At 42.6% G+C, this 20,599-nt stretch overlaps 1 protein-coding gene across 1 annotated transcript; it reads right to left on the reverse strand.

The window, feature by feature from the left end:
- Positions 1–3,743: 3,743 nt before the first annotated feature.
- LOC148097607 (tripartite motif-containing protein 16-like) lies at positions 3,744–6,741 on the reverse strand. Its single transcript, XM_087832472.1, has 2 exons — positions 5,505–6,741; positions 3,744–4,162 (listed from the first exon to the last, which is right to left on the reverse strand). Exons 1-2 carry the CDS (start codon positions 6,739–6,741, stop codon positions 3,744–3,746), a joined length of 1,656 nt encoding a protein of 551 aa, XP_087688598.1.
- Positions 6,742–20,599: the final 13,858 nt, after the last annotated feature.

Raw genomic sequence — 20,599 nt, forward strand, 5'->3', positions numbered from 1 at the left:
TATGCCAGTGTGTTCAGGTTGCGTTTCCCCTGTCTCGTCTTGTTGATCACAATCAGCTGTGCCTCCCTCCTGTGTGTAGTTTCCTCGTTCCCTTCTGTGTATTTATAGTGTGTGTTCACTCATGTTAGTTGTTAGTCCGTCTGTGTTTCTTCCCTGCGTTTTCTCCCGGAGTCGTCCATTCAGGTTTGTTTTGTTAGTCATTCCCCGTTTAGGTCAGCTTTAGGTTTTGCTTTGCTCGCCGTATTTCTGTTTGTGCCACCTGTTTTAATAAAAGCTCGCTCACTTCCAAGCCGGTGCCTGCGTCTGGATCCAGTCTCACACTCACCACACGTCTGCCCCCGCAGCCGTGACAAGAACGATGGTCAACAGTTTACTGTCAGTCAGAGTTTGATCATTAACAGGGAGCAGCAGGGTACAAAAGTCACGCAGAGTAGCTGAAAGTATCCAAGTACATGTAAAACTGTCCTTTATACTTTCAGGGACTTTACTCAACAATGATCTTTTCTGCTCGTGTGCTGTTTTGCACTTCTTGCAGCTGAAATTGTGGCACAAGCTTCAGGTTAAGTTTTAAATAAAAAAAACAACAACTTGTTTTCCCCCTCTCACAAAAAGCAGCTGTTGCTCAGCGCCACTTCAGATGTAAATGAATTTTTAGAAACTCAAACAAAGTCAAGTTTCCAGAAAGTGTAACATTTTTTTCACTCCCATTAAAAATCTCACAGCCGCTGATATTCATCTGTGAACATTTGCTAACCAGTAAAAATCTAACTATACATGCTGCTGGTCAGTTCAGCTCCATCTTCACCAGTTGTGACAGTTAAAATGATGCTTAGAGGTCAGATATGACACAATTTATCACATTCATGATTTTTCCTGTGGTGAGCAAATCCACACTGTAATTGAATCTGTTCTTTTAGAGAAAAGGTATAAATGAGGGGTGTCAAACATGAGGCTCGTGGGTCAGATTCGGCATGTAAAATTCTCCATCTGACCTGCTGGATGGCTCTTTCAGTCGAGCATATTGCATTAACTGATTAAAGATACACAACTATCACCTTTCAAAAAACACGGACAAGTCAGCCAGTAATGGGAAACACATGATGCATTTAAAGTTTAAATATTCTCTGTAATGTAAATTGTTCTGCTCTCTGACAAACCATCAGAGGTGCAGCACGTGTATCATTTGGTGTTTGAAGCAGAAACAAAAGCAAAGAGTTAAAGGAAGACACATTTGAAGAAGAAGGAAAATGAAAACAAGACGTCACTGAGCAACAAGCTGACAGAACGAGAGCCAACAGTTTACTATCAGAACTGAGGCTGATCATTAACAGGGAGCAGCAGGTAACAAGGTCATCAGCAGTGGAGGAAAGTATGGAAGTAATACTCAGCTTCATATTTGAAGATACTCGAGTATCTTAGCTGCAGGTCTGGAACAATGGTTTTATTTCCTTTCCCATTAAACATCTCACACAGCCCCTCATCTGTGACCCTTAGCAAACCCACTGGATATCTACCTGTACATAAAGGAGATCAGATCAGTTCCATCTAGACCAGCTGTAACAGGAAAATGCTGCTTACACTTTGATGCATCACTTTCAGTTTGTCATATAAGACAATATATCAGATTGAGGCATTATTTTCCTGCAGTGAGTAAATCTACTTTGTACTTTACTCTTTTCTTTTAGGTAAAGGGTCTAAACAGTACTTGTACACTGTGGAAATCCCATAAGAACGTCTCCTGAACTCTGAAAAATAACAAAACAAAGACTAAAAGGAGGTCATGGGTGCTGATGATGATGATGATGATGAGGAGCAGGAGGAGGAGGAGGAGGAGCATGCATTTAAAAAGTGACTGATGTCCTAGAATACAACAGAACAGTGTCTCTACAAACTTATGAAAACATGACATTCTTGCATTAGTTTGTATTCTTATGAAAACAAAAAACGAGGGAAAAATCTCCTTGAAATCCACAATTCCTTTTTGTTATTTCTTAGTGTGTGACGTATTTTATTGCCTTTATGATTGGTGCAAACAGTTTCCTGATTCATAATGGAAATAGATTTTAGACACAGGAGGAACACGCAGTGATCAGCAGGAGCAGCTTGGAGTCCAGTCTTCTTCACACTGAGGAGGGACATATATGCAGGAACAGTTGTCATAACTGTTACAACCACCAGATGGCGAAAGAGTCCCACTGCAACTTTAAGCCATGAAGGATGTGTCTTGATGTTTGCTTGTGATAAATCTGCTTTATGTGAGTCTTTTTCACAAAGTAACAGTAATATGTCTGATTATATGTCTTTAATCAGTAAAGTCTCGCTTTGCTAGAAATAAATAAATAATAAAATTGTAAACATGCAGCTGTATGTTAGAAGTCAAAGGGTCCTTAAGTCTTCTGTAAATTGACGGGGATCAAATGAAGGACACAAGTATCTGTTCTTACTCTAATAAATGCTGCTTTAATATCCAACAGACTATTTTCCTTCCTCATCAGCAGTAAACAGCTCGACTGCGTCTGTGCATTTGTGTCCTCCATACTTGTTTACACAGACATCTCAGGCTTGATGCCACGATGCAGTGTAGAAACCTGACAACCCTCTGACTCATGTTCAAATGTTCAAGGACATTTCTCAGGATCATGTATGACCCCTTTTTGACATTTGGACTTTCATTAATAATATTTGTGTTTCTGAGTCATTTTTGTGGAGACTTCTGTCCAACGTAGTGTCCAAATGAAGCCTGAAGCTTTTCTTCACCCTCTTGTCAGATGGTCAGCAACAAAACTCTGTTCCAACCAATGTCTGATAAGAGATGAGACACAGCAGCTGAGCAAATGATCATTTCATGCTGAAGACATCCTCAGACAGAATTAAATACATACATAAACACAGCCTGGTGCCAATAACACAGCTAATGACACTGCTGTATCACTGGCTTTACTGATTAAAGACCATATCTGAAGGAAATCTTTGAACACAACAGAAAGTGACCTTTTAAACCTGCGACACTGATGCTGCATTCAAGGACCATTAAAAACATCTGAAAGGACTTAAGAACATGAAGAAAATGTGACTTGTTTCTCTGTAATGAAGCTGTTTTAGTGAAGAAAGTTGAAAGGTCACAGAGCGACTGCTGAATCTTCTGCTCTAAACATGAACTCTGAACTTTGTGATGCTTCAGGAGGAAAACTGCTTCAGTTATTCTCTCAGATTAGTTTCATATTTTCTGCATCAGATTTGAGTGAGATCCTGGAATGAAGACAGAAGAAAAGACTTTGTTCAAAGTTTGATTTATAGTCAAACCTTCCAGTTTATTCACACAATAAAACATCAACACAATATATGAATTCATTCATTAAAATCACAGTTTTTCCTCATTTGTTTGATGATTTTGACAAAAACAAACACAAACACACACACATGGTCTGCCATACTCATAAAGAGAAATGTGGACATTTTTCAATACAAATATTCCAGAAACATTTAGAGGATAGAGAAGTTTACATTTTCATGTGGAGAAATATTTTAGTAAATCAAAATGATGATGAGCAGTGATAGCCTCCATAAACAGTCACAGGAAAGATCTCCTTTAAAAACTCAGAAACATCAAGAGAACAACTAGAAGATGTGGAGGTACCACCCATAATGTTTGACTGACAGCTGATCTCTGTGCAGAAATGATGGAGAGAAAATAAAATGAAACTAAAATACAGATTTAAACCCACAATATGAAAGACTTCAGTCTATTTCACTTTAATCAACTCAGCTGTGGCTCCATGTACAGCACAGAAAACCCTCAGTCCAGCATAGAGCGGCTGAGTGAATGTGGTCTGGACTCTGTGGAGGAGAGTCATGGTTTCAGAGACGCTGTAGAAGGACAAAATACCTGCTCTGTGATCCAGGTACACTCCTACTCTGGAGGAACGAGGACCTGAGACACGAGTTTGGATGTTGTTGTACTGAAATGTATAACTGTTGTTGTTACACTCTAATGACCAAGATTTGTCATTATATCCAAAAACACATGTATATCCTTTTCTGCTGATATTCTTGTATGCGACTGTTACATAAACTCCTCCCCCTCTCCACTCCACCTCCCAGTAACAACGTCCAGTCAGACTCTCTCTACTCAGGACCTGAAACCTGTCAGTGAATCTGTCTGTTTACATTATACATGCTTCCCCTAGGCAGCATCATTAGAAGACATAGCATACATTTTCACTGCTATGCAGATGACACCCAGCTCTATCTGTCCATGAAGCCAGATAACACACACCAATTAGTTAAACTGCAGGAATGTCTTAAAGACATAAAGACTTGGATGGCCACTAACTTTCTGCTTCTCAACTCAGATAAAACTGAGGTCATTGTACTCGGCGCTGAAAAGCTTAGAAATTTGGTATCTAACCAGATTCTTACTCTGGATGGCATTACCTTGGCCTCCAGTAACACTGTGAGGAACCTTGGAGTCATTTTTGACCAGGATATGTCCTTCAACGCACATATTAAACAAATATGTAAGACTGCGTTCTTCCATTTGCGCAACATCTCTAAAATTAGAAATATCCTGTCTCAGAGTGACGCTGAAAAACTAGTTCATGCATTTATTACTTCCAGGCTGGACTACTGCAATTCATTATTATCAGGATGTCCAAAAAACTCACTGAAAAGCCTTCAGTTAATCCAAAATGCTGCAGCAAGAGTACTGACAGGGACTAGAAAGAGAGAGCATATTTCTCCTGTTTTGGCTTCCCTTCATTGGCTTCCTGTTAAATCCAGAATTGAATTCAAAATCCTGCTCCTCACATACAAGGTCTTAAATAATCAGGCCCCATCTTATCTTAATGACCTTGTAGTACCATATCACCCTATTAGAGCACTTCGCTCTCGCTCTGCAGGCCTACTTGTTGTTCCTAGAGTATTTAAAAGTAGAATGGGAGGCAGAGCCTTCAGTTTTCAGGCCCCTCTTCTGTGGAACCAGCTTCCAGTTTGGATTCGGGAGACAGACACTATCTCTACTTTTAAGATTAGGCTTAAAACTTTCCTTTTTGCTAAAGCATATAGTTAGGGCTGGACCAGGTGACCCTGAATCCTCCCTTAGTTATGCTGCAATAGATGTAGGCTGCCGGGGGATTCCCATGATGCATTGAGTTTTTCCTTTCCAGTCACCTTTCTCACTCACTATGTATTAACAGACCTCTCTTTATTGAATCGTATTTGTTATTAATCTCTGTCTCTCTTCCACAGCATGTCTTTATCCTGTCTTCCTTCTCTCACCCCAACCGGTCGCAGCAGATGGCCGCCCCTCCCTGAGCCTGGTTCTGCCGGAGGTTTCTTCCTGTTAAAAGGGAGTTTTTCCTTCCCACTGTCGCCAAAGTGCTTGCTCATAGGGGGTCATATGATTGTTGGGCTTTTCTCTGTATCTATGAAGCGCCTTGAGGCGACATTTGTTGTGATTTGGCGCTATATAAATAAAATTGAATTGAATTGAATTGAATTGTCTGGATGATCAGAATAAGACTGTTGTTGATTCATTACTGTTGCTTTTCTGTTCCCCTCTGACAATAACAGCTGTTTGTTTGCTGTGTTTGGATCCAGTGTGATTTCACGTGAATATTTTAAGAATCCAGCTCTGGTCTTTGGCTCTGGTGGATCTGACAGTAAAACATCCACTTCAGTGACTGTCAGTGAGATGTTTGTCCATTCCTCTCTCAGAATGTCCTGTAGTTTATCTCTGACCTCTGACACAGCTGCTGTCACATCCTCAAAGTAGCTCAGAGGACGGATATTGATGCTGGATGAGTCTGTAGACTCACTGAGTGCTGACAGTGAGGGGTAGTTGTGTAGAAACTGGATGTGATCCTCTGTGTGTGAGAGCTGCTTCAGCTCAGCATCTTTCCTCTTCAGCTCAGTGATCTCCTGCTCCAGCTTCTCCTGAAGCTCTTTGACTCGACTCACTTCAGTTTCCTGCTGGGATATGATCTGCTGCTTCACATCAGAGCTTCTTTTCTGGATGAGATGGATCAGCTCAGTGAAGATCTTCTCACTGTGCTCCACTGTTTGATCAGCAGACTGATTGATGGCCTCCACCTCCTGTTGAAGCAGCTTCACATCTTTCTCTCTGTCCTGGATTCTCTGCTGGATGTTTTGTCGACTCACCTCCAGCTCTCTCTGCCTCTCAGTCCTTTCTGCTGCAGCTGAGACTGTGTCGTGGCCTTTATGTTCATCCACAGAGCAGAGATAACAGATACTCTGCTGATCAGTACGGCAGAACATCTTCATCACCTCATCATGACGAGAGCAGATGTTTTCCTGGAGCTTCTTGGAGGGCTCCATCAGCTTGTGTTTCTTGAATGGAGCCACATCATAATGAGGCTGAAGGTGTTTCTCACAGTAAGATGCCAGACAGAATAAACAGGACTTGAAAGCTTTCATTTTTCTTCCAGTGCAGACATCACAGGCCACATCTTCAGGTCCAGCATAGCAGTGATCAGCAGGAGCAGCTTGGAGTCCAGTCTTCTTCAGCTCCTCCACTAAATCTGCTAACATGGTGTTTTTCACCAGGACAGGCCTCGCTGTGAAAGTCTGTCTGCACTGAGGGCAGCTGTAGATTTTCTTCTTTTCCTCTTCATCCCAGAAGCTTTTAATACAGTTCATGCAGTAGCTGTGTCCACAGGGAATAGTCACCGGATCCTTCAGTAGATCCAAACAGACTGAACAGCAGAATTTTGTTTGATCCATTTGATTCATGTGCTGTGCCGTTTCACCGTCTCTCAGTGACTGTCAGACAGTTTCACTTCCTCTGAACAGAAACAACCTCTGTGCTCTGAAGGGAAACAGATCTCTGCTCTTGTTCACCTCCTACAGGAAATGAGGCTCACCAGCAACTGCATTTACACCATGTTGTTTAGACCCATCCTGATACAGACACATCTGTGAAGGGAGGCTCTAAAGAAATATCATGGCAGTGACAAGAGCAAAGGTGTGGTCTGTTTATTACAAAGTATTAGAGCTTCCTTAAGATAAAACTACTGATTTTGAGGTTAAAGTTCACTTTTTGTTCCAGGAAATAGTTGATATATATGGAGATTACAGTTGTTGTTTCAAGATAAACTACCACGGCTTTTGTACCCTCAACAAAATGTTTTATATAGATGAGTTAATGAAACTATACTTCTCGATCTATTTTAGTTATAAGAAAATCATTTTTCTTTCGCCAGATGAACATGTAAAGAGTTTAAAATAGTTTCTTTCAAAATACAATATTGAAAATAATCAGAGAAAAACAGTCACCTTCAAGAAAATTTTCATTATGTTTGTATTTGTTAACCTGTTGTTAAACATTCTTGTTGAATTATGGCAGTTTGAGGTAATGCTATTACACATGCGAACACTAGAGGGCACACAGCGCACCGGTGGTATCGAGCAGTGTTTTGGGGCACAGAGGAAGAATAAACCTTCCTGTTGTGAAGCTAACTCTAGTTTAACGTTCGTTCTTTTTCGATTCTTTACCACAGGTTAGTAAATATGCATTAAAATAAATGTTTACTGCACCCCTTATAAATTGAAAAATGTTGTTTATTTGGAAAATTGTGAGTTAAAGCTGCAGGTGATGCTAATGCTAGCTTAGTGGCTAATGTGGAATAGAGTTTGTGTGCGTTTGTGTGTGCGTGTGTGTGTGTGTGTGGCAGCTAACCTAAACCACACGAGAGACTGTGTTTGTTTTATACCAAAACCATTGTTTTTGTAAGAAGTGAAACCATAAAAAAAGAAGTTACATTGTCAGTACATTAGAAACACGTCACATAAATAATTTAGTGCTGTAACAAGTATTAAAATGATTAAAAACAGATTCATTTAATATGCTTTATAAATGTATTTAAAAAGGAAGTACAGGGAGCACAAGTGTGTTTGTGTGTCTTTATAAAGAATGCTATATTTTTATATATGATAAAGTTTAATGTTAGATATTGTAGTTGTAATATTTTGAATGGACTCAAGCAGCATGTTTTGTCAGAGTTGTGCTGAGAGATTTATATAGACTCTAGCAAAGGAAACTGTGGCCATGTATTGTAAATGGGACTGAAGCAGAAGGTCATTCCTTTGCACTGAATGTAATGATTCCTGAAGCTGTTCAAAGACACTATTGTGAAGAACAAACCTTCCTGTTGTGAAGATAACAGCAGCTCAATCTGTGTGCCTTCTCTATTCTTTACCACAGCACCACACGTTGTTGGCACAGGGAACCAGTTGCATCTGGTCAAAAGGAAAAACAAACAAACAATCTTGGCTGACAATGCACAGATTCAAGGATAACAATGGTTACACCCTTGTGGATTACAGAGGATGTATTTTGTATCACAACACAGGATAAGACGGCTGATCAGTTTGTTTCACTAACTTTTCTAAACATGGCATTTTGTAGAGGGTTACAGTGTCACAGTGCCTTCGCCCTGCAACTCCCTCGTTCCCCAAGTCTGTCTCATTGTTGATTACCTGTTTGCCACAGACCAAGTATTTCCTGTTTGCAAATAAAGTTTGTGAAATTCAAGAGAGTGCTTCACATTGTGTCTGCATCTGGGTTCACGTTCACGCAAAATGATCAATACTTTGGTTTTTTTTTTGTCCTGTCTGGCACTGTAGCAATCAGAATTATTGTCTGAAGGCCAAGAAAAATGCCCAACAGATTTACTTTCCCAAGTGGGCCTTTTGCTATACTGGTCCACTTGATTGTCATAGTTTGTTTGATCTTTATTAGTTATTTTTATTCTAAATTATTGTAATCAGGCCAGACTGGACTCGGGGACGGGAAAGAAAACAAGAAGAAAAGTTAGGAAGAAAGTTAACAGAAGGAGAGGGAAAGAAAAAGGAGGAAAGAGATGGAGAGAAAAGACAATGAAAATCTGCTTCATCACCTGCTGAAGGAAAGAAAAACAAAACAACAAACAAAAAGAAAACAACACAGTAGCAAAATTAGAGCAACATCCAACATATGCATAGATAACAGCAGTGATGGGAATGACGGCGTTACAAGTAACGAGTAATCTAACTAATTACTATTCCTATCGTTACAACGCCATTACCGTTACTAACAAGAAAACGTGGCGCAGTCGCGTTACTATTTTTCAACAAACAGACGGTTGAAGCTGTGTTCAGGTTACCGCAGCTTACATCAGTTGCAGGAAGTAGCTGTAAGTAATCTGAGCGCTACAGCTTTAAGCAGCTGCGCTGTCCTGCTGACAACAATCACTTTCTTGCATATGATCACTTTTTGGCACAACACCTGGAGCTGAGGGGGCAAAACAATCGCATGAGTGCTGCTGTTTGACTGAGGAAGAATAAAGTAGTCGTGGTAAGCCAATCACATGACCACTTTAAGACAAAGCAACAAGGTGATATATACCAGTTTTTAAATTGTGTTGATAGGCCACGTAAAACCAGAGTCATGATAAACAATATACGTGTGTTTTTTCCTGAATAGTTTTGTCACGTTTACTGTCTAAGGACAGCGCAGCGAGCACTCTCTGCTTATGAGCAAACAAAAAACAGCCTGGTCGTGTTGGTGTAAAAATGCACCATGTCGACCAATCAAAAATGATATGGCAACATGACGTTTGGTTGTTTAGGAAGACGGGGAAGTTTTAAGAGTGACAGCGAGAGAGAAAGACAGCAGAAAAAGAGAGAGAGTGAGTTTTGAGATGTGAGAGATTTGTGAGGTTTAGCGTGTTTGGATTGTGTAGTTAATGTTTAGTGTAGTTTTGTGTTGTGTGTCAGAACAATGAGGCGACTGCTGTCTCCGGGTAGAAACAGGAGTGATACACCTGCTGCTGTCAGACCTGCAGGTATCAGGCTGTGATGTTCTCCTTTATAGTGGACAGAAATGATTTTTTTGGAGTGGCACAAATAATTTGTGTGGCATCTTACTGAATGCAGAACAGCTGATTGTTCTGTAAATAGTCTGAATGTCACGGTCGGACGGTCCTTTCCGGACGACTCTGCTTGTGTTTATGTTTTCTGTGTGTTTGCTTCTCCCTCTCTCCCTCCCCGGTCCTCGGGGCTGTTTACGGAAGTGCGCGCCGTGGGAGAGGCGTGTCCTGGCGACTGTCGTCATTGGGAGTCCCTCTTCGCTGTTGCTGGCCCACCTGCAGCTGATTACCTGACCAGCCGTTGGTAATCATTCCTCCCGGCTAGACAGAGGTATTTAACCTGGACTCGCGGCGACAGTCGACGTGGGATTATTACTCCGAGCTGGTATAGTCCGTGCGAGCAGTGTGAGCTTGTTATTCGACGAGCGTGTGGCTAACGGTGGATTTTCCTTCTTCCTCCAGGAGAAGCGAGTTGGGGAGCACACACACTAAGGGAGTTACAACACGGAACGCACTGGGAGCAAGGGACGAGCACGATTGGAAAAAGTGCACTTTTGAGTGAATTGTTGGACTTGCCTGTCTGTTTCACTGTAAATAAACGCACTGTGTGTCTGTGAAGAAGAACCGCGCCTGGGTCCCTCTTTTCCGTGACATTGAAATGGTTATTCTAAAAAAAGGTAAAAGGTAAATGGCTGCAAATAACTTTGTTGTTTGCAAAACTTGTGCATAAGATTTTAAAATTGACAATTGCATTTAATGCCATGAAAGTTATGAAATATGATTCAATAAACATGTTTGTGGTTGTTACAGTAAAAAAATATAACCTTTTCTACTCAGATTTTATGTTTTCTGTCTGATTTTAGATCAATTGTGCTAATACGGTTTGTCAAAATGAAAACATGACTGTAAATTCAGACATGTGAGGTTGTGCTGAAAAGAATGATACCAAACAAGGCAAAGCAAAAAGTTTTTAAAGGTAAAATGTGGAGGGAAAATCAAAAGTAGTAAAAAATGGCCAATTAAACCCTGGACCCCAGAGGGTTAAACTTTTTTTTAAGTAACACAATAGTTACTTTTCAAGTAATTAATTATTTTTAGAATATTGTAACTCAGTTACTTTTTTGAAGAAGTAACTAGTAAAAATAATTAATTACTTTTTCAAAGCAACTTGCCCAACACTGGGTAACAGTAAATAATAAATGCTGAATCTTTTTAAGCAGTACACAAAATCGATAATGCTTGATATGTTGAGGCAGCAGCCACCCAAGATAGTGTGAGTCTGTAAGTACCTGCGTGCACACGTGAGTGTGTGAGCGCTGGTATTCATAAGGTTTCTCCATGCAAGTGTCTGATACGACGTATTCTGTCTCACGGGTATTTCTGAGGCATGTTTTTATAAGTTTGTTATATGACAGGTCAGAGTCATTTGTTCTGTAAGTAATGGGATCAACGTTTCAATGAATGGGTCTATTCCTGATCTTCTAATGGCAAACCTGCCATCTAGTGGGTTAACGGGGAAGCGCCAAGTGAGGGGATGAGCAGGAGTTTCTCTCCCAGCGCTCGACAGGGAAGGTCCATTTCTCTGCGTCTCACCTCCTACAGGAAATGAGGCTCACCAGCAACTGCATTTACACCATGTTGTTTAGACCCATCCTGATACAGACACATCTGTGAAGGGAGGCACTAACAGGGTTTGTTTGATTTACAACTTTCAGTAAAAACTGCAACCTACTTAAAGTTTGATAGCTGCACTTGGTGTTTGGACATTCTCAGAAAGGTTATTTATAGTCTTATTTATTTATATTTTTAACATTTTGAGTAGGTCAAAAGTTCATTATAATATTGTAAATTTAGTTGTTTTTAACATGAAACAAATCCATCCTGGCGCTGTTGGTGTTTCATCAACAACCATAGATCCTTTGGTCTGTTTATTGTGTTACTTCTGACATGTCTCACACCTTCTTATCATATTCTTTATCTCTCTGTTCATTCCAGGCCAAAAGACTGTCTCTCTTGCCCTTCTTTTGCATTTCTCAATTGCGAGATGGCCTTCATGTATTCTGGTAAGCATCTCTTGCCTCTTTGTCTGTGGAATGACGATTTTGTCCTGCTTCAATAGCAGTCCATTGACTGCACTCAGTTCTCCTCTAATATGGTAGAAGAGTGGACACGAGCCAACAAACATCCATTTGACATGCTTTCCATAACATGTTGCAGTTCTGTGTCTTGTGCAGTCTCATCAGTTATTTGCTTAGATTTCATGTCTGGCACAGGAAGTTTGGCAGAGACCATGTTTATGTGAGTCTGAATGTCTTCTTCTGTTGTGCTCACCATGCCCCCTGTGGGTGCTCGTAAGAGTGCATCTGCAACTATCAGGTGCTTTCCTGGCGTGTAAACTAGCTGAAAGTCACATCTCTGCATTCTCATTATCAGACGCTAAATTCTTGGCGTCATTTCATTCAAGTTCTTCTTGATGATAGATACTAGTGGGCAATGATCTGTTTCTGCAGTGAAAGAGGGTAAGCCACATACAAAGCTGTGGAACCTCTCTAAGCCAATAAATAAATAAATAATTTATATAGCATCTTTCATGACAGAATCACAAAGTGCTGCACATAAGATTACAAGTCATAAAAAGATTTAAAAACTACTAAATAAAACAGGCAAAAAATGAACCAAAAGCAGTTTTAAAAAGGTGAGTTTTGAGTTGTTTTTTAAAAACAGCTACTGAGTCCACAGTTCTTAATGTTTGGGGGAGAGAGTTCCACAGTCTCGGGGCCACAGTGGCAAAAGCTCTGTCACCCTTAGTTCTCATCTTAGTCTGTTTTATAGCAAGTAAGCCCTGATCAGATGACCTCAGGGACCTGCTGGGGACATCGGGCTGTAGCAGATCAGAGATGTAGGCTGGTGCCAGTCCGTGCACAGCTCTGTAAGTCAAGACCAGGATCTTAAAATGGACTCTAAATTCAACAGGAAGCTGAGATAACAACGGTGTCACATGTGAGTACTTGGAGGATTTTGTCAAAAGCCTAGCTGCAGCGCTTTGCATGCATGTATAGCAATCTGCAGTTCAGAGCGAGATAAAATCGGGCTTAGCTTAGCCACATTTCTTAAGTGATAAAAACAAGACCGAACCAGAGATTTCACATGCCCATCCAATGTGAGAGTCGAGTCAAAAGTGACACCTAAATTCCTGATAGAGGATTTAACATAGAGTGAGAGAGGACCAAGGGCTTTCAGTATCTGCCATAAAAATCTATCAGGGGCGCATACGAGGACTTCGGTTTTCCCCTCGTTGAGTTGGAGGAAATTTGCAGCCATCCAACGTTTGATCGAATCTAAGCAATTATTCAGACGCTGAAGCTTAGATAAATCCTGGGGCTTAAAAGAAACGTACAACTGAATATCAAATTTATTCTCACGTTATGAATTTTTGCAAGCAGAAAAGAAAGAAAATTTCACTAATTTCACTAAACAATGTCACTAATGGTGTTGAACAGAACAGAATAGAATAGAATTTATTTATTGTCATTGCACATGCACAGGTACAGGGCAACGAAATGCAGTTTGCATCCATTCAGAAGTGCTTGGTGATATAGATATATTAAAATATATATTAGCAATAATATAGATATGTAAGTATAATACAGAAATGGGTCTATTATGGTTTGTTATAATGTACACGGTATGAAGTATGTTATGAATATTCTATAACTATAAGTATGTACAGGCTATGAACAGGATATAAATATGAAATAAAAACTATACAGAAATCTGAGATATACAGTTATACAGAAATGTGAACTATGCAAGTTATAAACAGTTGTAGGATTAAAAATTATCGTATGTACAGAATGATTATTTACACAGAACAGTTAAGATAAGTGAGATATGTGGATAATTTCTACAGAGGCTGTATAAAGTGGTTGTGAGTGGTGGTTCAGTCCATGTTATTATTGTGTGTTTGAGGGTACGGTTGTCCATTGTGTGTGTGTTTAGGTGGTTGTGGGTGTGTTCAGTCCATGTGTTAACGTAGGTCAGATGTCAGGAGGCAGAGTTCAGGAGTCTGACAGCTGTGGGGAAGAAGCTGTTCCGGTACCTGGTGGTCTTAGTCCGGAGGCTCCTGTAGCGCCTCCTAGAGGGCAGGAGGGTGAAGAGTCCATGTGATGGGTGACTGGGGTCTTTGATGATTTTCCCAGCCCTTTTCAGACACCGCTTCCTGTAGATGTCCTTTATGGCAGGAAGTGGTGCTCCGGCGATGCGCTGGGCAGTTTTCACGACCCTCTGCAACGCCTTCCGGTCCGAGGCAGAGCAGTTCCCGTACCAGACTGTTATACAGTTGGTCAGGATGCTCTCGATGGTGCAGCGATAGAAGTTCACCAGGATGTCTGAGGACAGGTGGTTCTTCCTCAGTCCTCAAGAAGAAGAGGCGCTGGTGAGCCTTCTTGACCAGCTTGGAGCAGTTGGTCGTCCAGATGAGATCCTCGGAAATGTGGACTCCCAGGAACTTGAAGCTGCTCACACGCTCCTCAGCCGTCCCCTTAATGTGGATGGGTGGATGTGGGTCAGCATTCCTCCTGTAGTCCACGATGAGCTCCTTGGTCTTCTCTGTGTTAAGCAGAAGGTTGTTTGTGTCGCACCACTCAGCCAGACGATCCACCTCCTCCCTGTAGGCGGCCTCATCGTTGTCAGATGAGGCCAATCACTGTGGTGTCATCTGCAAACTTAATGATGGTGTTGGAACCATCAGCAGGTCTGCAGTCGTGGGTGAAGAGGGAGTAGAGGAAAGGGCTCATCACACAGCCTTGTGGTACACCGGTGTTCACTGTGATTGTAGATGAGCAGCGGTTATCCAGCCGGACATGTTGGGGGCGGTTGGTCAGGAAGTCCAGTAACCATTTGCAGATGAGGGAACTGATGTCCAGGTCTGTCAGTTTCCTGATGAGTTGTGAGGGGTGGATTGTATTGAATGCTGAACTGAAGTCTATAAACAGCATTCTGGCGTAGGTGTTGTTGTTGTCCAGGTGTGAGAGGACAGAGTGCAGTGCGATGGAGACTGCATCCTCTGTGCTCCTGTTCTGGCAGTATGCGAATTGGTGGGGGTCCAGGGTGGGGGGGCGACAGGATTTGAAGTGTGGTAGGACCAGCTGCTCTAAGCACTTAGTGATGATGGGGGTGAGTGCTACTGGGCGGTAGTCGTTGAGGCTAGATGGGTTGGAGTTTTTGGGTATCGGGACGATGGAGGTGGATTTGAAGCAGGCCGGTACCGCAGCGTGGTCCAAGGACAGGTTGAATATGTCTGTGAGCACTCCTGCAAGCTCCCCAGAACACGCTCTGAGAACACGCCCGGGGATGCCATCAGGACCTGCAGCCTTGTGGACATTGATCCTGCTCAGCACCGTTCCTACATCGGTGGGGGAGAGAGTCAGAGGTTGGTGGTCTGGCGTCATGTCTGTTTTGGTTGTGGTTGTGAGGTTCCCTCGCTCAAAACGAGCATAAAAGTTGTCGAGCTCGTTGAGGAAGGAGACATCAGAGGATGCGGGGGAGGGTTTGGTGGTCCTGTAGTCTGTAATGGTCCGGAGTCTAGTATTGTATTGTGTTGTACATAAGACTTTTATTTTATTTTTATCCTTTTATCTTTATATTGTTTTAGTGTACACTGGGGGCCATGGGAGGATTGCAATTTCAAATTCTTGTGTATGATTGTACGTATATGGTCCTTGACAATAAAGATGACTTTGATATAAATCACACTTCTGTGTTTAACAATTACAACACTTGATGCTGTTTTTCTGATTCAGGATTATGTGTGTGATGAGTTGGCCACACAGTTCTTATCTTTCTGCTTCACACACACAAAACTGCCGAGGTTGAAGCAGGCTTCAGTCTCTTTCTACCCCAGGTCTCAGCACATTTCCAAAATGTAAACTCTGAGTCTCATAAGAAATGTGGTTTAAAAAGATGTGCTGATCTATGAATGTATCCTTACTGAAAGCTAAAGATGTCCAGCAGACAAAAACAGCAGCTGAATGAACAGTTATCATGAGCGAGTGTACAAACACTATCACAGGAAATAACAGAAATAAACTGTAGTTTCCATTTATACCTGTAGTATTTTTTTCAGCTCGATGTCATCTTCCAATATGTCAAAATATGATTTCATTGTATCTTAAACAAATACAAACTTCTTTCTTTTCCCAGAGAGCCAACAGTTTACTATCAGAACTGAGGCTGATCATTAACAGGGAGCAGCAGGTAACAAGGTCATCAGCAGTGGAGGAAAGTATGGAGGTAATACTCAGCTTCATATTTGAAGATACTCGAGTATCTTAGCTGCAGGTCTGGAACAATGGTTTTATTTCCTTTCCCATTAAACATCTCACACAGCCCCTCATCTGTGACCCTTAGCAAACCCACTGGATATCTACCTGTACATAAAGGAGATCAGATCAGCTCCATCTAGACCAGCTGTAACAGGAAAATGCTGCTTACACTTTGATGCATCACTTTCAGTTTGTCATATAAGACAATATATCAGATTGAGGCATTATTTTCCTGCAGTGAGTAAATCTACTTTGTACTTTACTCTTTTCTTTTAGGTAAGGGTCTAAACAGTACTTGTACACTGTGGAAATCCCATAAGAACGTCTCCTGAACTCTGAAAAATAACAAAACAAAGACTAAAAGGAGGTCATGGGTGCTGCTGCTGCTGATGATGATGATGATGAGGAGGAGTAGCATACATTTAAAAAGTGACTGATGTCCTAGAATACAACAGAACAGTGTCTCTACAAACTTGTGAAAACATGACAGTCTTGCATTAGTTTGTATTCTTATGATTTCAAAAAACGAGGGAAAAATCTCCTTGAAATCCACAATTCCTTTTTGTTATTTCTTAGTGTGTGACATATTTTATTGCCTTTATGATTGGTGCAAACAGTTTCCTGATTCAAATTCAAATTCAAATTCAAATTTTATTTGTCACACACACACAACCATACACAGTATGACATGGGGGTGAAATGCTTGTAGCTGCGCAATGCCCGACCATTAAATGACAGAAAAAAAAAGTTTTACAGTATTTACAATTTACTACAAAATTTACAAATTAACTTAGGAATTCACAGTAAAAATAAAAATAGAAATAAATAAAAATGTGCAAACAGCAGAGAGAGATTATAAATTATAGGAAATGTGTGGTGGTGCGTGTGGTGATGTGATGTGTGTGAGAGTCCAGTCTTATAGTGATGTGTGTGGGAGAGTACAGTCCTACACCTGGTTCAGGGCCCGAATAGCCTGGGGGAAGAAGCTCCTCCTCATTCTCTCTGTTTTGGCCTTAAGGGAGCGGAAGCGCTTCCCAGACCTCAACAGTGAGAAGAGTCCATTGTTGGGATGGGAGAGGTCCATCATAATCTTCCTAGCTTTGGACTTGCACCGCTTGGTGTAGATGGACAGCAGGTCAGGGAGCTCTGATTGAATGATGCGTTCGGCTGAGCGCACCACTCTTTGCAGATCTCGTCTGTCCTGCTTGGTGCTGTTCCCAAACCAGGTGCAGATGTTTGCCGTCAGGACGCTCTCGATGGTGCAGCACTAGAAGTTCTTGAGCACCTTCAGTGGCAGATGGAAGTCTCTAAGTCTTCTGAGGAAGAAGAGACGCTGACGGGCTTTCTTAACCTGGGTGTTGATGTGGCAGGACCATGACAGGTCCTGAGTGATGTGGACACCCAGGTATCGGAAACTGTCCACTCTCTCCACTGGCGTGCCACTGATGATGAGGGGTTTGTAATTCCTCGCCTGCTTTGTGGTGAAGTCCACGATCAGCTCCTTAGTCTTGCTGATGTTTAGGAGGAGGTTATTCTCCTGGCACCAGGTCTCCAGGTTCCTAATCTCCTCCAGGTAGGCCGTCTCAATGTTGTCGGAGATCAGGCCCACAACAACAGTGTCATCAGCAAACTTGACAATGGAGGTGGTGTCTGATGTGGCTACACAGTCAAAAGTGTACAGTGAGTACAGCAGGGGGCTTAAAACGCAGCCCTGAGGCACTCCAGTGCTGAGTGAGATGGAGGGGGAGACTTGTTTTCCCACCCTCACTGATTGGGGTCTGTCTGTGAGGAAGTTGAGGATCCACTGACACAGTGATGAGCTGAGTCCTAGATCCGTCAACTTGGTGAAAAGCTTAGAGGGAATTATTGTGTTGAATGCTGAACTGTAGTCCACGAACAGCATCCTAACATAATTCCCTCTGCCAGTGTCCACGTGACTCAGGGATGTGTGGAGCAGGTGAGATATGGCATCGTCTGTGGAACGATTAGTCCGGTAAGCAAACTGAAGTGAGTCGATGGTGGCAGGAAGTGAAGAAGTGATGTGATTTCTCATCAGTCTTTCAAAACACTTCATCACAATTGAGGTCAGTGCTACTGGACGTTAGTCATTGTGGCAAGTGGGCTGTTGTTTCTTTGAAACAGGAACAATGATGGACTGTTTGAAGCACGTGGGAACCACAGCTTGGGCCAGGGAGAGGCTGAAGATCTCCGTGAACACCGGTGTTAGCTGGTCAGCGCAGGCTCTCAGGACCCGGCCAGGGATTGCATCTGGTCCTGCTGCCTTCCTGGTGTTCACCCTCCTGAAGGTGTTCCTCACGGCATGCTCTGTGATGATGAATGCATTTTCTTCACTGGTGCACTCCGAGCGCGCGCAGCCGTTTGTTGTTTTAGTTGCTGCGGCGTCGAAGCGAGCATAAAACGTGTTCAGCTCATCAGCCAGTGAAGCATCGGCATTCATCATTGAAGAAGCTGGTCGTTTATAGTCCGTTATAGTCCGCAGTCCTCTCCACAGGCTCCTAGAGTCGCACTGTCGTAGCTGTGACTCTAGTTTTTCCCCGTAGCTCCGCTTTGCCTTTCTGACCGCGCTGCGCACGTTGTAGGACGCAGCCTTGTATAGGTCCATATTACCGGAGATGAGCCCTTCATTGTAGGCAGCGGTGCGTGATCTCAGAGCGTCGCGGATGTTTTTATCCACCCACGGCTTCTGGTTGGGAAACGTTCGGATGATAGTTCTTTCTGCTGTGTCGTCCGCTAGTTTCCCGATAAATCCCACAACCGCTTCCGTAAACATGTTGATGTCATCAGAGCTGCGCCGAAACATGTTCCAGTCTGCGTCATCCAGTGTGTCCTGCAGCGCGGCCACTGATTGGTCCGTCCAGCGGGCGACCTCCCTCCTGATTGGTGGTTGCTGCTTTAGCCTTTGTTTGTAAGCAGGCATGAGGAAGATGGCGGCATGGTCCGATTTCCCAAATGCCGGCAGGGGTTGAGCCTTGTAACAGTTCTTGAACGGGGTGTAGCAGTGGTCTAATGTCCTAGTGCCCCGGGTGGGGCAGTTGATGTGCTGGTGAAGGTTGTGAAATGTCCGTTTGAGATTCACTCTGTTAAAATCTCCCATAACAATGAGTGCGGCATCTTGGTGAAGTGTTTGTTGATGTGTGAGAGCCTCATGTAGCTCACATAAGGCAGTGTCCGAGTCCGCGTGTGGCGGAATGTAAACAGTGCAGGCAATGACCGCAGTGAATTCCCGAGGGAGATAGAAAGGGCGACATTTAACGATCAAAAGTTCCAGATTGGGCGAGCAAGAGCGTGTGAGTGGGTAGATGTTTGTGCTGTCGCACCATCTGTTGTTCACCATCAAACACACTCCACCACCTCTTTTCTTCCCCGACTCCATTGTCCTGTCCATACGGTAAACCGAAAAGAACCCCGTCGGCTGCACGGCGTGGTCTGGTATCGCTGGGTTCAGCCAAGTCTCGGTGAAGCAGAGGAGGTTGCAGTCCCGAATGTCTCTCTGGAACTTGATTCTGGCTCTGAGGTCATCAAGCTTGTTCTCGATGGATTGAACATTGGCTAGCAGGATACTGGGCATGGGTGCGCGGTGTGCGCGAGCCCGTAGCCTGTTCCTGATGCCGGCTTGTTTACCTCGAGGCCGTCGCTTAGGGTCGCGTCCTTTGTTCTCTCTCAGGATCTCCTTTGGCCAGGTTGGGTCCGGAGTTAAACATGGTGAAATGTTCGTGTATTGTAGACCAATAGAAACCAAAGTGTCTCTACTGTAGCGAATTTGTGTGTTTTGCATAATGCCCATGCAAGATTATGGCAGATATAGCAAAAAGTGACAAAAAACTGCAGAAAGTGGAGAAGTTGGGGCAGAGCATCCAGCACGGCAGCCGACCTCACCAGCGCCATTTTAACTTATAAATATATAATTATTACATTTTATGTGGAGTGAATAAATAAAGTATATTTATGGTGGACCTTAGAGACAAAGCACGTACAAACTCCAAAACGCGTAAAAACTCCAAAACATGTAAAAACTCAGAAGCACGTACAAACTCCAAAACACGTAAAAACTCAGAAGCACGTAGAAACTCCAAAACACGTAAAAACTCAGAAGCACGTAGAAACTCCAAAACACGTAAAAACTCAGAAGCACATACAAACTCCAAAACACGTAAAAACTCAGAAGCATGTACAAACTCCAAAACACATAAAAACTCAGAAGCACGTACAAACTACAAAACACGTAAAAACTCAGAAGCACGTACAAACTCAGAAGCACGTACAAAAGACAACAGAAGTGCTCCAGGTTTCCGGCTCTTTTTAGTGAACCGAGCCGAAAGAGCCGGATCTCTAAAAAGAGCCGGAAATCCCATCACGTTACGTGATGCACATAGTGCAGAAGCCGATGCT

Source organism: Neolamprologus brichardi, chromosome 18 (genome assembly GCF_056152115.1).
Source record: "Neolamprologus brichardi isolate AB-2024 chromosome 18, ASM5615211v1, whole genome shotgun sequence".
Classification (NCBI taxonomy): Eukaryota; Metazoa; Chordata; class Actinopteri; order Cichliformes; family Cichlidae; genus Neolamprologus; species Neolamprologus brichardi.

Excerpts from the sequence above, each read along its gene's own strand:
- LOC148097607 (XM_087832472.1), bottom strand. The coding sequence starts at position 6,741 with ATGGATCAAACAAAATTCTGCTGTTCAGTCTGTTTGGATCTACTGAAG. Across the intron at positions 4,163-5,504 it reads ACAGTCTTATTCTGATCATC|CAGACAGATTCACTGACAGG; the intron begins CAGACAATTCAA and ends GTATAATGTAAA.